Genomic DNA, 15,785 nt, shown 5'->3' on the forward strand with positions numbered 1-15,785 from the left:
TTTATAGAGCCAAGGCAGGGCTTTCCGTAGTGGGCTTGTTAATCTAAATCACACCATTAGTTTTACAAATATTTCCGCAAAGGAGAAGTGCTATATTTGAGATGGAACAGAGTAGTAATTCTTTGTATGGATGAATATCATCACTTATCGGACCTCACTAAGGTTTATTATCAGTTTTAATGGCCAATCGTATATTTATTTGCTTTGGATAACCAATCATATCCAAAAATTATGTCAGTCTTGGCCAATCAATCCGTCAAGGGTTAGGTTGGTCATCTAAACTCCACATCGGACGTATTAGGTCCGAGGGGCACGGAAAATATGTGTATCTCTTTACAAATATTAAGATGTCGGCGTATCACACGCATATTTTCATTTTATCCGACCGGCGTAATCATTTCGGTACAAACGACTCAATTTGCGCTTTTAAAATTTGTTGTATTGATACCGTAGCAATTTCTCGAAAGCGCTTAAATGGCGACATGATGCATGGAATTAAGAGCCTCTGTGCTGACGAGATGCAGTAGCTACACTTGTAACTTCTAATAGCTTCCGTGAGGTGGTGCATTGCGAATTCTTATTATTGTACCCGTTTTTAAATAGACATTGACAATTTGCATCAATTACTTGGACATGTTTTACATTATTTAGTGCTCGCTAGCTACACGCTACTACTGAGAGCATCGAGCTCTTCATCGACACGACCAGCAGCTGGGACAAGCATCTGGACTTGGTGCGTCGCCAGCGGGCTATCGGCCGGCAGCATGCTTCCCGCCCTGCCGGGTGGGGAAATAGATCTTGCGGGGTCTGAACGGGGCCTGGCGGCGGCATCCTCGCTGCTGATAGCTGGATGACTCGACGATACCGTCGAAGTCCGCCCTTCGGAGTGCCACCTGCAGGCACGCACCCAACGGGCAGCCTGCCGCCCGCCCTGCCGGGCAAGCCACCACAGCCCTTGAGGATCCGCCCGCTGTTGTTGTCCCCTTCGCTCCTTCCGTCTTTGTTGTCCTTCCTGTCCTTGGTGTTGCCCCTCTTGTCGCCGCCGCCACCCTCCTGCTGCATGCCGTCGTCGCCACCCTCCTGTCACACGTGCCGCCGCCGTCATCGCCCCTCGCCATCTCCCTCCCCGCGTTCTGTAAAATAATAATGTTTAGTGTGTGGGCCACAATATCTAAGCCATAAACTAATAAATTGATTTTGAGGGGTTTTATTTAGCGTACCCTAGTTTTGGTACAGGTCCGATAAGGTCATCCGGTCCGATAAATTTTGGTATGGAGATTTGTACAAGGCTATCGATTATCCGAAGGTGGTATCGTTTTAATGCTATTTTAAAAATGCATGTTGTTTTTAATATTTGAGTGCTAAGCTGAAGGCTTGCTTTTAATGCAGCAAGGTGCTTAGCGGACACGCTGGGAATACGTGTTTCCGAGGACATACTATTAATATACGTTATTTTCTTTACTCAGTAGTTTCTGCGAGGTACAATGACAAAAATATAACAACTTTTGTTTTGTTGCTAAAAATATTGGCATTAATAAGTTATCTGAGTGGGTTTTTACATGTATGACGTACTGCTAATCGTACATGTTACAAGTATAGCAGTAGCGAGCTGTAAGGACTGGCCGTAAGAACAACGCTGTGCTTATAAATGTTGTCGCTTGAGCTACAAAGTTAGATAGTTTTAGATTGAACAAAAAGAACATATACATTGTGCTGATGACAATTACTACTATAAGCGAATTAAACTAGACCATTGTTTCTAAGCATTTTTTAGACAGCACTCTTCTGTTAAGGGAAAAATTGCTTTATGTGAATAGTTTTGCTCGTCACCCCTTTCAACCAATTATAACACGATGTCTGCTCTCATTCGATTTGATTGGCTACTCCTCAAAACCTCTATTATATGATGTGCATTACTTTACTTGAAATCCTGCGGCTCATACAAGCAGGACTTCGAGAAGAGTGGTCTCTGCAGAAAGAAACCCGCTGAGCGGCAGACTATAAGTAAGTATGATGTGGCAGAACTGCTACACCTGAGCGACTTTTTTTTGGGAAAGGAGTGAAAAAGACCCGCCGCAGACTGTTAAGATGTCCAACATGTAAGAGTTGATTCCCATATAATTTTATACACCTCTTGATTTGTAATTTTGGCGATTTCAGCTGTTAGGTCCAGGCACCGATTTCTAGATTCGCTCTTCTGCAAAATAATAAGGTGAACGAAGCTGGTTCGACAGCTCTAGCTTGAGGTATACAGCAGAAGCCATTTAAAATAATGTAAATCACGATCGGGCGGTCTAAATCATCCTAAAAATAAAGCTTTCTTTGCGCATTGCAATCGTGCCTTTTATGCCTTAATTGGATACCTCCTGTTAAAACTCTTAACTAACTGAAGATTATTTTTTTTCTCATACCAAATTCAATAAACGCTACTGTAAAGTAAAACATACTCAAACTGTGGCACATTGAAGTGTGTTCATTTCAAGCGGATTTAGAATATAGTCATTAGGCACTCCAATGTGTATCAGCTATGGTTAAATCATTTGGATATAACGATGCGTCGCAAGACGCCTTGCTGTTGTTGTTGTTGACGGCAGTTTTTTTTTGATACTTTAACGATGATTCCAGGATGGATAAACGTCCATTAGGCTCTAATTTTTAGCGATTCTTTATAGGGTCTACTTAAAATAGCCATATTTATACCTCTCCTGTTGTGCTGTTGTCTTACCGCTCCATGTAAAATCTTATTCTACGCCCTTGTCGACAACACATCCGCCTATTATGTTGTAAGGGAAATTGTCAGTTTCGTTCATTATTGTGAGACCTTCACTATTTACCCCATATTTAAGATAGCAGAGCGACCCTATCGAACAGGTACCAAAATAGTGGTACATGTAGTGTAAAAAGCTAAACGGACTTTATTTGACAAGTATAGTAATTTTGTGTAATCATTATGTTTGGAGGAAGATAGGCAAGATTTGTCGTTCTGTACTGAATCTGTAGAGAGCCTGTTGTGTCTAGCTTATAGGCGGCTCAGAATCGCCCTGTGGGCTAAGAAAATTGAAAAAAAACTGAGAACAAGCAAATTACACTCTAGAGTCATGTGCTCTCTAGCAGACATATAATAATATGTTGCCGAACCTGACAATCATCCGGATAAATTGATTGTCCGGATACTAATCGGACATCGGCAACCAGTCACAACTGAGCGCATTTCATTGGGAAACCATCTTCCAATGAAATTCTCCCTTATTGACATTTATCCAATCAAATAGACTATTTGATTGCCTTTTAACCTATGCCGTTTGACAGAGCAGAATCTCTTTATCAGTTGGCGATACACAACCACACACTAACCACATCGTACCCGGCAATGAGGTCGAGGCCTCACTCGTTCTTGTCTCGACGCTACTACGCAAACCTTACGATGGTCTCTCAAGCTGCACTGCAGCGTGTGTGTGCACACGGCGTCACGTCAGTCACCCCCCCCCCCCTCCAACCTCCCAATACGACAGTGTAGCTGAATGGATAGAGCGCAGGGTCTTCATCTGAGAATGTCGGTTCGACTTCAACCACTGTAAAGCTGTGGTTTGTTTTATTGTTGCTTGCCTGGATTGCTAACTACCACGAGTACGTCCTGTGTGTGCACTAAAATCAGCAGCAGGTTACACGCCTAGAAATTGAAAAAGCTAGGACCTTGATGATATGGACTCCATGAACGATAGTGGTGAGTGTAATTAGTATGCAGACATTAAATCGAAAAAAACACGCGTGTCTAGCAGATCAATTTGCTCTGCATCGTATCTCCGCCGCTGACACAATGGTACTGCTAGTCCCTACTCGCAAGCGAAGCTTACAACTAATCGGTGGTGCTATACTACAAAAGCCAACTCACCACGGAATGATTACCGCAACCGTAATTTGAGGCAATTCTGGTCGTTTTCGGACATAAGTTTAGCTAATTTAAGTGAAACGCAGCTTCTGCTTCCTCATACACGTGCGCTAATGTGCATACCAAAGTAGTTGGCTTAAAGTAGGCCCAGTATCGCAGAATCTGAGCTATTGACAGTAAAAGAAGTTTGTCCTTCGACTATAATTCTAATGCTGCGATAATAGCGTAGTCCTACAACGTACTGCTAAGGATTGGCGAGGTGTTTGGGCAAAGCGGTTCGGTGGGCTCTGCTCCAACAGCTAATATCGTGATGGAATATGGTGTAATGATCACACCTGCAACCTCGCTTTAAAGTGCTCGACACCCTTTGTTAATCTGAATCAGTATCGCTGGTAGCGTAGCGATTTAGATTGTTCGAGCTAAATTGCGCTTAATTGCAGTATCAGCAACCCTTTACATGTCATGTAAAGGGTTGCTGATACTGCAATGTAGGCTACTGTTTTAGTTGTGGGAATATGGTCGTCACGTACGACTACATAGCAACGACATCCGATTGCCCAGCCGGCGTGCGTCTAACTCCATCCGCCCGAATCCCGAGAGTCGGTACCTCTCAGGTCCCATTAGCACTACGTTTGGTAGGCCACGAACCTCTAAAGATTCCTAGTAGAGTTCCGCTGGAACCAAGGGACCACACCGTTTGCCGCGTGCCTCATGATCCCGTCCCAACGTTTTGTAGTGATAGAGTTACAGGGATCTGGAACTGGATGCTGCGATGCGCATTCATCGCCATATTGACGTATTCGTAATTTCGTTGAATATTCTGTAGTGGTGTTGCCCGCTCAACCCATTCCGCTGGTCGACTGCGCGCTGGCATTAAAAGTATGCCCCCACGTAGGTGCAGCGCCTTCGGAGGTATCCGCCTCTGATATTGACTCAGAATTTAGGATGTGTCCCCGACTGTATGTGACGGTTACCATCCCACTTTCACACATATTTTAAAGACCTAAGTGTGCGCCGTCTCAAATTGGTTGTAAGATGGTAGAAGGCCTTACCTTATCGGCGCTCGGCATTGTTGACACCCTCCAGGCGTTGATGTCACACAGTAGTGACCGGTCTGCCAGATTGATCCCGTATTCCATAATGGTATTAGTGCAGTTACCCAGACATTGAGTGTTAGATTCACCGCTGACGTAGCGCCACGCTCACCATGGGCCCGATGCAAGTGGAATGCCTCCGACGACGTGGGCAGAACGAGATTCGTTAAGGGCCAACCGGGCCACCGCCGCATCGGCCATTATCAGCAGCTCGGCTGGTAAGTCTGGTAGTGCAATACCGCCACTTGACCTGGCTAAGGGCGCGAGATCCCCGTCCGGCCATACCCGTTGGCGTGGGGTTCCCGTAGCGAACACCCCAGCCAAAACCGGTGATTTTCTTAAAGGCCCGTTTGAATGTGGACTGAATCGGCCACGCATGCTGACCGATATATACCAGCTTCGAAATTCTAGCGGCCGCAGCAATAGCACTTGGATGGTCTACTGTTAGGATTTGCAGCACGCCAGCGCGAGGCGTGTAGCGAGATTCTTCTTGACGACAGCCCACGTGCGCTTCGCATCCAGGCGGCGCTCCACATGAATGCCGAGGTAGCGACTCGACACGTTTCCCAGCTATAGCGCTAGAGACTTTGCTGAGCCCCGAGGTCTAGATAAGTGCAAGGCGAAACCATCGTTTTGTCGTGGTTTAGCAGGAGACCTGAGGCCGCTCCAAAAGCATCCGTAATTTTCACGATGGTCGACACATGTCGGTAGAAAGTGAGGTAGGTCGCAATTCCTTTGGAATAACCAGCGACATTCACGACCAGCTGCCCACCTTTTGAGCGCAGGCAAATGTTAGGTAGCTGCGGGCGGTGGCCAAGTTCCTGATACAGTGCTCCCCGTGCGAGGGTGACAAGAAAAGGGACCAGTGAGCACCCTTACCGGATCCCGCTGGCCACGCGCACCGTCCACAAGTGATAGCCAGTGGTGATGAACTTTACCGACGTTCCATCATGCAGTAGTTCCACCGCACAGACGAAATGGTCGGTGATACCGTGTCGTCGTGCTGTGCTCAGTAGAAAGCTACGCTATACCAAATTAGGCTCTTTCAAGGAGACAAAGAACAGCTTCACCGCTTCGGAGTGGACCTCCGCTGCAAACATGTGGCACTGCATTGCCTGAGGGTCGTTCTTAACGAGCAGTAGTTCCGGGTGTTTTGGTAGGCTAGGTCATCTGACAGATGTCTCTGAGGGTATCAAGGTCAGGTTCACAGACTACGGCTAGCGTTGTTTGCGGACACAACCTACGCCCAACATTGAGGGGGTTAGAGCGGGTGTCCGGGTAGGCTGACATTTCTTATTAATAAAATGTATTGACCATCCTACTTATCACTGATAAGTGAGGCTGTCGCGTCCTGTTCCGGCATTGGATTGGTGAATTGCTCAATTCAAGCCGCCACGTCCGCCTGAGTCTCCGACCGCCGCGCCTCGTGCTGAAGCACTATACTTCAGACAGCAACAACGTTTTTCGTCTTTGCATGGTCGCCCAGCTCTGGGTACTCAGGTACCGGATTTAACCGACGCACCGTATTGACCGGAAGTTTGTTGGACGTCCTGCAAAACATTGCCGTAGTCGTCTCCACCCCAGCATCTAAGATCCTTAAACGTCTGCCTTTGATGCTTCGACAAACGGTCTCGCTGACAGTTCGCGATCGCACGTCTGAGTCGTAACCTTTAATAGGCTATTTCCGATGCCCAGCAGAAATTATTACTTCTTTTATGCACCTATTATTGCATTCTATTCCGAAAAACGTTTAAAAGCAAATCCAACGGTTCAATGTAATCGGTATCCGGATAATAATGTTTTTGTAATCAGATGATGCTGTGTCGACATTTTTACGCGCTAAACCTGGCAGCCCATCATAGTAAATGTGTGCGATAAAATAGTCACTTCCTAACATATATTGTAATTGATGTGGCGACGAGGCTACAACAGTAAGCAGTGCATGTTTGCTCTCGTGAATCCATCCTAATTTGATTGTACATCAACGGGCGCAGTTAAACGAAATGTAGCATCTGTGGCAGAATTGCAGTTTCAAAAGTGCAATTCTGGCTGCTCTACTGTAAGATCACGGTTTTATGAACTCGCATTATCGTAATATCACCACCTGCTATTTCTAAATCCATCAAATCTTGCCAAAATCGCTGCAAAGCACGATACATTTTGTTAGTTCAATATATCCGGTAGATACAGCTCTCCGCTTCTAACCTTGTAGCGTGTCTGTCCGTCTGTCAATAAGCCCGTCCGGTTCCTTTCTTGCTGCTTTTGCCTGCCTTTTCGCATGGCTACAGCCAGCCTGGCTAATACAGTTTCGTCCCATCCTATCGACCGCGCCTACCTTTCTGACTCGACCTAACTATGCTAAAATTACAATTATATCCAAAAGCGGACACAATTAAATCGCGCCCTGATTGGGCAATACCTGCCGACCTGTGACGCTGACTGGATCTGTCGCACGATCAGACCGTCTGTCGCCCTCGCGATTGGACGTAAGGAAAACATTTCTGCCGAGCACGAACCGCATCGATTGGTTGCAAACAGCCAGGCGAGCTGCGCAGGTGATTGATTATTGAAATTTAGCTACGCAAAACCTGTCGTATGTACTGCAAATCGGGCACAGTAACCACTTTATTTTCTAAAAGCTCTGCACACTTCTCAAATAGAGATATCTATTGTTATTAATGTAGACTTCACAGACCAGTATTTTGTAAGAGCTCTGGGATGTAATTTTCCTCACACTTTTCAAAGTAAAGACGATATTAATAGTATTGACGTTATTGATATAAGCTTCACAGGCCGCATTTGTAAGAGCTCGGCGATGCTATTTTCCACACTCTTTCTAAAGTAGAGACGATAGTATTTTTTAATATTAAAGTAGGCTTCACGACCAGCGCTTCCTGTAGGGACTTTGCGAATATATATCTTTTTTACATCACCTGGCACTCACCACTGTCACCGTGCAATGAAGGCGCGCGGCTGCACGGTCATTGCGCTATCTGCTCCCGTGCACCCCACCCGACGAATGCATGCGCGCACGATTTGTTTTTATCAGTATATATTGCATGTAATGTATGTATTTGTTTGAAAAATTTGATATTATTCTTAATATAGCAAATAAATAGTAATATTATAATTTTTTTTAATATTTTTCCTAATAATAAATACCAGCCTTATATTACCGTGCTATTGGCTAATATTTGGACGCAAGTATTGGTTGAAACAATATAATTTTTGTATAATTTGCTAACTTACTCACAGTTGTTGGCCCTACGTGCAAGCAATGCGAGGCGAAGATTGACCCGCTTCTGCTGAACCCGCAGCGGTCTATGACGGATTCCCGGGCGCGCTGCGTCTGCTGCGGGAAGCTGCAGTACGGCTACGCATTCCGTACAATCAGCGGGAGGGGCATCGTGCGGCGCTGTATTGTCTGCGAGAACGGCCCAAAAGCGGTTGAGTTCTGGGAGGAAAAGCCCCCACCACCTGATTCGGCCGAAGTGCGCCGCCAGGAAAGCCTGGCGAACGTCAAGAAGGCGATGGGTCCTGACCGGTACCTCAAGAAGAAAGAAGGCGCAGCCGCCCTCGCAAGCTGACCGCCAGAAACTCCAGGTACATCGAGCAATAGAAACAGCAGAAGAAAAAGTAATTGAAAAAATATGCCCTTTTAGGTCCCCTTTTTCCTACCTATATTTCTATTTAGTATATTGGCTGACAGTGCGAGGCTTGGAGCCGCACATACGGTAAACTGACTATGCCGCTGCCAAGCGTGTTGACACACCTACAGAGCGTAGCGCGTTTCAAATAATAATTAGCGCATGTTATCTACTGTGTACCCTTGCATCTGGTCATCCCTATCTGCAAACGCGTTACCGTAGATGAAAAGTATACTCGCTCACTTGGCACACGCGAACCCATGCTATCTGTGCCACCAACGCTCACAGCTTATTTTCCACTAATATGCGCCCACGAGTGTAAGCTTCAGTATTGAGTTAGACAAATACGTTGCTGTCTGCATAGACACAAGCACGTGTGCGGTAGTGCAAGCCATACAGGTGGGTGTGGCAAGTCGATGTGTCTGTACGCAGTACTGTACTTTAGTGCCCTGCCCATAGTTGTCGATATATGAGCTCGGTTGAGTTGCTGATGGCTACAAGATGTACCCGCCGCACGCGTATATATTGCTTTGACTGCTGCTAGCAGACGCCTGGTCAGTTGGCCTGTATAAGGTTGCCTATGTCACCACGGGTATGACCTGTGCCCAATTAGTGACGCGCTTGATCATATAGACGGATACATCATAATCGTAGGTACAGTAAGCTAGCACGAAGATGTAAAAGTACCGAGATCGCAGCAGTGACCCAATGCATAGGTGTTGGCTATCACGGCCACACCCATTGGCGGCATGGCGGGATATGCGCGGACACATCAAATAGCACGCCGGGCAGTTAGATATACAGCGAAAGTACTTCACCTAATGGACATGAGCTACATTTCGATTCAAGCATAAGATATCTACGATCTGATAATTTGCCTACAGTCATGTGGCTTCGCATGTTCGTCGTACTTATCGGAAACGATAAATACCACTCGGAAAGGATCTATACAGCTCTGTCAGTCAGTGCCTATGCAAATAAGTCAGTAAGTACGTCGCCCATGCAAGTCAGATAAACACATGCCAAAAATAGTGGAAAGACCCTTCAGTAATATCATAAACAGCTCAGCGGAACAATTTCAAGGCATAGTATTGGTGTTTGTGGCGAGCATCAGCAAATACTACCTGACCTAAAAGATACTTCGCGCGAGGAGCTGACCAAACCTTGCTTCAATAGACCGTCGCATTCAAAGATATGGTGTCGACTGCCTCACGGCGATGACGTGCAGATGGTAATATGTTTGAGTAGGCGTATTTACCCTAGTTACACTGAGATTCCTCACCTATATATGCCAATTTAGGATCATCATTAGTATTGACCCGTCTTCTGCACAGCATATATTACATTTGCTACCACGCGCACCTCTTCGTGTCGTTTCAGGAGCTATACGCTCAAATGGGATTATAGGCCAAACTTTCCCGGGTAAAAAGGTGTTCATCTTGCAGATCACGTTAAACCCGGGTCACGTCTCCCACAACGTGTGAACACTAAGGATAATATGTGCATTGTGGTTTTGGAACGTAACATAAGAAGATCACAGTATACATGTATTATGTGAAGCTTCGCTCTCAGTAGAAACTATAAGGTCACCGCAGCGCAGCGGAGGTGGTCGGCCCTCTTTAGACCAACAAACCATTCCCTAGCGTCCGCGGAGCGGGCGCCCAGAGCGCTAGTCTTAAACATCTACTGCAGCAACCTGTCTGTCCGTCACACTAAATTGTCGTGCCTGTCACGCTTTTCCGGACATTTCATTGGATAAAATAATTTAAATATTTCTACTGGCTGCCGAGCGCAGCGAAGGTGGCCCCGATTGGCCTAGAAGCTGCCGAGCGCAGCGAGGCAGCGCAAATCGGCACCTTCTGCAACCCTGCGGGCCTTTGGGCCCGCTCTGCCAACCTACCGTGCGAGTAGTGAAGCGACCCCGTGGCGAGCGGAACGGGGGCAAAATACAAGGAGCGACATTCATTCTTACCCGTCGCGTAGCGGCGGCACTCGGCTAGTCTTAAACATCTACTGCAGCAACCTGTCTGTCCGTCACACTAAATTGTCGCGCATGTCACGCTTTTCCGGACAAATCATTGAATAAAAAATTTAAATATTTCTATTGGCTGCCGAGCGCAGCGAAGGTGGCCCCGATTACCCTAACAGCTGCCGAGCGCAGCGAGGCGGCCCTAATCAGCACCTTCTGCAACCCTGCGGGCCTTTGGGCCCGCCTGAGCCACAATCTGCCAACCTACCGTTCGAGTAGTGAAGCGAGCCCGTGGCGAGCGGAACAGAGGCAAAATACAAGGAACGAGATTCATTCTTACCCGCCGCGTAGCGGCGGCACTCGGCTAGTGTAATATCAATGCTGATAAAATAAGCTACAGACGTTACTGAGCCGCCAACGTATGTCTCCTGTTCAGCGCTGTGATTGCTGAGTGCCGACCAGCTCAAACTGCAATAGATTTTCTTGCGGTAGTATTTGTTAGAGAACTACCTCTATTATGACTAGGCAATTCAGAACTAAATGGAACACGGTTCATACGCCTTCCTCGCAGCCCATACTCTAAGACTGTTTCTGTGCATACAACACCTGGGCAGTACTAATCAGCTAAAGTACGAATCAAGATTTTGATTCGTAGGTATTCGAATAGACTAGTCTTTTTTGCAGATCTTTAATACCTTATCTCAGTAGACAGTCTCTTAGTTGAACACCGGTTAGACTATTTTTTTTACTAGAACAAGGTCATTTCTGGTTGTTCAGACGAGAAGGCTTTGCTCCTTTGAAACCTCACAAAGACATTTGTGCTGCACCAAACATATCACACCATGCTTGCATACCGCATTGTATTGCTCGTTGCTGCTGCTCTCCTTGCATCGACAAAAGCGGCGCTCTCGATTTCATCCGACACCGGGCGACTTTTGAATACGGGGGAAATCACAAAGGGTGGAGATGCCGGCGGTGAAGAAAGGAAGCTACCGTCGCTCCTCGAAAAGATAAATCTGTTCAACGCGAGTCCTGCTTACAAAAAGGCATATTCTGCGTTTGAGCGTCTCGGATTGAAGACCGAAAATAGTGTGTTTGGCACCACTGCTTTTAAAAGCTGGGCAAACAAAGTGAGCGTACTGGATCCAGAAAACGCAGGCTCCATCATGCTCAAGATTCTGCTGAAGCGTTATGACGAGTTCAAGATTGCAAGGTACATTGAAGCGTCCAAGTTCTCGTCAAAGTCGGAAAGCATAGCTAAGGACTTGAGGGAAGCGCTGTTCACCAAGTGGGAGAAGGCCGGAATACAGCCGAGTCTTGTCAAATCCAAACTAGCCAGTCGACAGCACCCTCATCTTGGGGGTAACAGCGATGAGAAGATTGTGGCGGCGTACACAGCCTTCTTCAAAGCACAACAAGCGTCCTAGATGTTCAGGCACAATGGTTATTGATCCGACCGATACGGTAATTTGTTTTTTTTTGGGGTCGTAACATCATGAAACATCCGTATGAAGGCAATTTTTTTTCGCGTTACTCGCTGCCATATACTTTGCGTGAGCATTTTCCCGTTATTCTATGTAGTACGTAGAGTCCTGACCACATTTTAAGTCCGAGTTACAGTCGCGTGGGTACCGCGTCGCCGTCTTCTCGACCTGAATCGTCGTGTGTGTGATGCCCTTAGACATGAGATAGCGCTGAGCTGCGTGCAGAGCCGTCTCTGCGTCGTCCGACACCAGGTGCACACACAACGACGGTAGCCCGACGCTGAGCGACCAGATGTGTAGATCATGCACGGTCTCCACGGACGAGCAGTGACGCAGACCGCGTTTGATCTCGTCAGCGTTGATGCCGTCCGGTGTACCTTCCATTAGCACGTGGATACTGTCCCGAACAATGCCGATCGTTGTACCTAGAACCAACACTGAGAAAATGAATGTGGCAATAGGGTCAGCAATCTGCCACTCGGGTTTGTACCAGATGAGGCCACCGGCGATACACACACCAACACTCTGGATAAAGTCACCAAGAGCGTGGATATAGGCAGCCTCAATATTTAAGTTCTCTAGTTTCTTCTTGATCTTTGGAGCTTCGCCATTCTCAAGGTTTCCATGAGAGTGGCCTTGTAGCTCCTTTTCGCTACTGGAACTCGTGCTGTCTCTATGAGCATGGCCATGGCTGTTTCCGTGCGAATGACCGTGGCTACCTCCTCTGTGACTGTGTCCGTGGCCCAAGATCTGCATCAGAATTAGGTTCACCAATAGCCCAATACAGGCCACAATGAACATGAGTTTACCGTTTACGTGCTCCGTCGGATTGGGCTCCAAACACTCCATAAATCGCTCCACCGCGGTGTAGACTAACACTCCCGTGAGCACCCAGATGACCAGCACACTCGTGACGGCGCCAATCACCTCAGCCCGCTGAAAGCCGAAGCTAAGGCGGTTCGAGGCCGGCAGTGTGCTCACCCAGATAGCAAACAGCGAGATACAGAAGCTTGTGACGTCCGACAGCAAGTGTGCGGCGTCCGTCATGATAGCCAGACTGCCGGCCAAAAAGCCACCAGCGACTTCTGCACACATGAAGAACAGCGAACAAATGCACGCGAGCTGTAGCTTACGCTGTGCCCGCTTGGCGTCTTTTGTCAATGGAACGCGACGCGCGGTCTTGGCGGGTTGCAAGCCCTTTAGAGGCGTAGTCTCGTCAATGCTACCGTAGTAGCTGCACATTATCTCGAAGTGATTTTCACGTTAAGTCTCAGACACAAGGCGAATTTTTTTTTCTTGCGTGGTTGGTCCGTAGGAACCTGAAATCCAGGTCACTATCACATGTATCGGATAGATAGATCAGCAGCAATTTCATTCTTTAAGGCCGTGTGTATTCACTTAAGACGCCGTCGGAGTTGAACTCCGACGACGACAAGGCAGCATTCCGGTGGTTTTTTCATTGTATTATCGGTTTCGTACCGGTATTCATACGGTATCGATACCGGTACGCAAATCTTCAACTTATGTTCTCTTACACCACAACGGGGTACGAGGCGCAGACTGCGACGCCGCACATGTTGCTGCCACGAGCGATCTGGAAGAAGCCGTCCATGCCCCACTGAGAGCCCCAGCTGTTCTTGACGATCCAGTGATCCTTACCGTCTTCCACGCCATATCCCACCGCCAACACAGCGTGGTTCACGTCCTTCTCGTCGGAGCGACATTCCTTCGACTCGTATACTCCGGACTCGTAGAAGCGGAAGTCCGACACCACTTGGAACGCAATACTCACTGGCCCAGTGGACCCCACAGCGGCCCTCAGCTCGTTCTCGTTACGAGTCGTGATGTTCACCACTTGGTCCACCTGAACACCAACGTGGTAGGTGTTGAACTTGCATTTCCCTTCCTTGGCTTCATATGGGTATGTCTGTAAATATAAATATTAGAAGGCAAAATAGTACTACTACAAATAAAAGTATGACTCACTTCTTCGGTGTCCAAGCCGCCGTTGTACTTAATGTACTCGAAGGCGTGCGACGGCAGTCCACCGTTGCATCCATGGTTGTCAAAGTTCTGCGCACAGTCCAGTAAGTTCTGCTCGGATAGGATGGTAAACTCGCCGTGTTTGAGCTTGACGTGGCTCTCTAGACATCCCGTGGTGGAGAATGTCCAGCACGAGCCGCACTTGCCCTGGTTCTTGACGGGTGACACTGCTCCGTCAGCTCTCCAGTCCTTCTGGACAGGCACTTCACCGTACACCACGTCGGTGGTCTCAGTGGCCGAACATTCCTGTGGCGCACCCAAGTACCAGCTCTGGAACTCGTCCCACGTCGTGTCTGCGAACTCGTTGAGCTCCATAACGAAGCTCTTATGGTTCTTACTATTGTGAGCGGCCACAGAGCGCGCATTCACTTCGAAGATACCGCGACGGAGCTCGTTCTGGATGGGGGAGTCGTAGCTCTTGCCGTGAAGACCCTTCCAGGCTTCGAAGAGGCTGTTAAGCTCCAAAGACGTCGACGGAACCGTCGTTAGGTCCCAGGACTGAAGATGCTGCCCTTTGTCGCATTGGAAGATAGCGGGGGGCAGCTGATCCGCCTCCTCGGGCGAGTAGCAGGACGACGGAACGGCAGCGCAAACGCACCACGCGCAATGGTTCTTCATGCACGTTTCTTTGGTGGTGAAGCCGTGGCATGAGCCTTCCTCATCGTTGAAGAATAGCAAAGACAAGTCAGGGTGGATTTGGCCCTTTGGACGGGCGGCGATGGCCACGGAGGCGAGCGCGGCGACGAGCACGAGGGGGAACTTCATCTTCAGATCAGATAATGCGATCCTGGCTTCTTCAACTGCCATCAAGCTTCGATGATTGGTCAAAATAGAAGATAATTACACTGCAATCTTGAGCTTTGTAAAAATCAAACATCGATTTTTGGCATCGGTCAATTACTACACTGTCTACGGTAATTAGTCTAGGTGCGAAAATAGTCTCAGTTCAAAAGTAGTCTAGGTCAGACTATTTATTGCTTAGCCAAAATATCGAGATTCATAAATAGTCTGACCAACACAGGTTCATAAATAGTCTAACCTGAGCCGTGTGGGTAAGAGTGCACATTGGTACTCAGTACGGCTGGGTTCGAGTCACCCATTACTTTTTTTCTCACATCAATTGGTTTTGATGTTTGTGGTTCTCGAAGTGCCGACCAAGTGCAAGTACATATACAACCCAGAATCATTAGAAGCTATAGCAACAGGTGTCTGATGCTACCTCCGCTTCGGTGGTAGGGGTGAAGGACTGGATGGTAAAGTGCCGTAGCGCTCCCTCCAGTTACGTTTTAAATCCTCATTCTCTGTTTTATCGGCAAGTCGGCATGGAAGTTGCTACAGCTTCTGCGCAATGTGGAGGTTGTGGAGAACCCGTTGGTCCTGTTCATCGCTGTCCCAAGTGTTTGCGCCACATGCATCCATTTTGTGGACGACCCACTGGAGCCGAAGGCTTTGGGCAGTCGGTGATGTGTCCAGACTGCGACAATACCGATCGAGCCAGCGACGGCACATCTCAGGCCGACGACTTCGAAGGCGAGCTCGAGTACACGCGATCACGCTCACCCCGTTCATCCAGACAATCGCGCAGCACACAGGCTGTCAGCAGCATCGTTCATCGCCGGAAGGTCGTCCGCTGGATGACAGAGCACGAGGCAGTCAAAG

At 47.8% G+C, this 15,785-nt stretch overlaps 3 protein-coding genes and 1 pseudogene across 4 annotated transcripts; 2 read left to right on the forward strand and 2 right to left on the reverse strand.

Moving 5' to 3' along the window:
• Nucleotides 1–3,507: 3,507 nt before the first annotated feature.
• PITG_27951 lies at nt 3,508–3,578 on the forward strand (annotated as a pseudogene). The gene has a single exon. The product of its transcript is annotated as a tRNA-OTHER (tRNA).
• A 7,863-nt stretch (nt 3,579–11,441) lies between these two features.
• On the forward strand, nt 11,442–12,026 carry PITG_13072 (secreted RxLR effector peptide protein, putative; the record flags this gene model as incomplete). The annotated part of the gene is made up of 1 exon (XM_002900561.1): nt 11,442–12,026. The coding sequence occupies one exon, from the start codon at nt 11,442–11,444 to the stop codon at nt 12,024–12,026; it is 585 nt and encodes a 194-aa protein (XP_002900607.1).
• A 141-nt stretch (nt 12,027–12,167) lies between these two features.
• PITG_13073 (Cation Diffusion Facilitator (CDF) Family) lies at nt 12,168–13,325 on the reverse strand (the record flags this gene model as incomplete). Its single annotated transcript, XM_002900562.1, has 1 exon — nt 12,168–13,325. The coding sequence occupies one exon, from the start codon at nt 13,323–13,325 to the stop codon at nt 12,168–12,170; it is 1,158 nt and encodes a 385-aa protein (XP_002900608.1).
• Nucleotides 13,326–13,614: 289 nt separating this feature from the next.
• PITG_13074 (cysteine protease family C01A, putative) lies at nt 13,615–14,891 on the reverse strand (the record flags this gene model as incomplete). The annotated part of the gene is made up of 3 exons (XM_002900563.1): nt 13,615–14,010; nt 14,070–14,783; nt 14,871–14,891. 3 exons carry the CDS (start codon nt 14,889–14,891, stop codon nt 13,615–13,617), a joined length of 1,131 nt encoding a protein of 376 aa, XP_002900609.1.
• Between the last annotated feature and the right edge of the window lie 894 nt (nt 14,892–15,785).

This window comes from Phytophthora infestans, genomic scaffold, assembly GCF_000142945.1.
Source record: "Phytophthora infestans T30-4 supercont1.25 genomic scaffold, whole genome shotgun sequence".
Classification (NCBI taxonomy): Eukaryota; Oomycota; class Peronosporomycetes; order Peronosporales; family Peronosporaceae; genus Phytophthora; species Phytophthora infestans.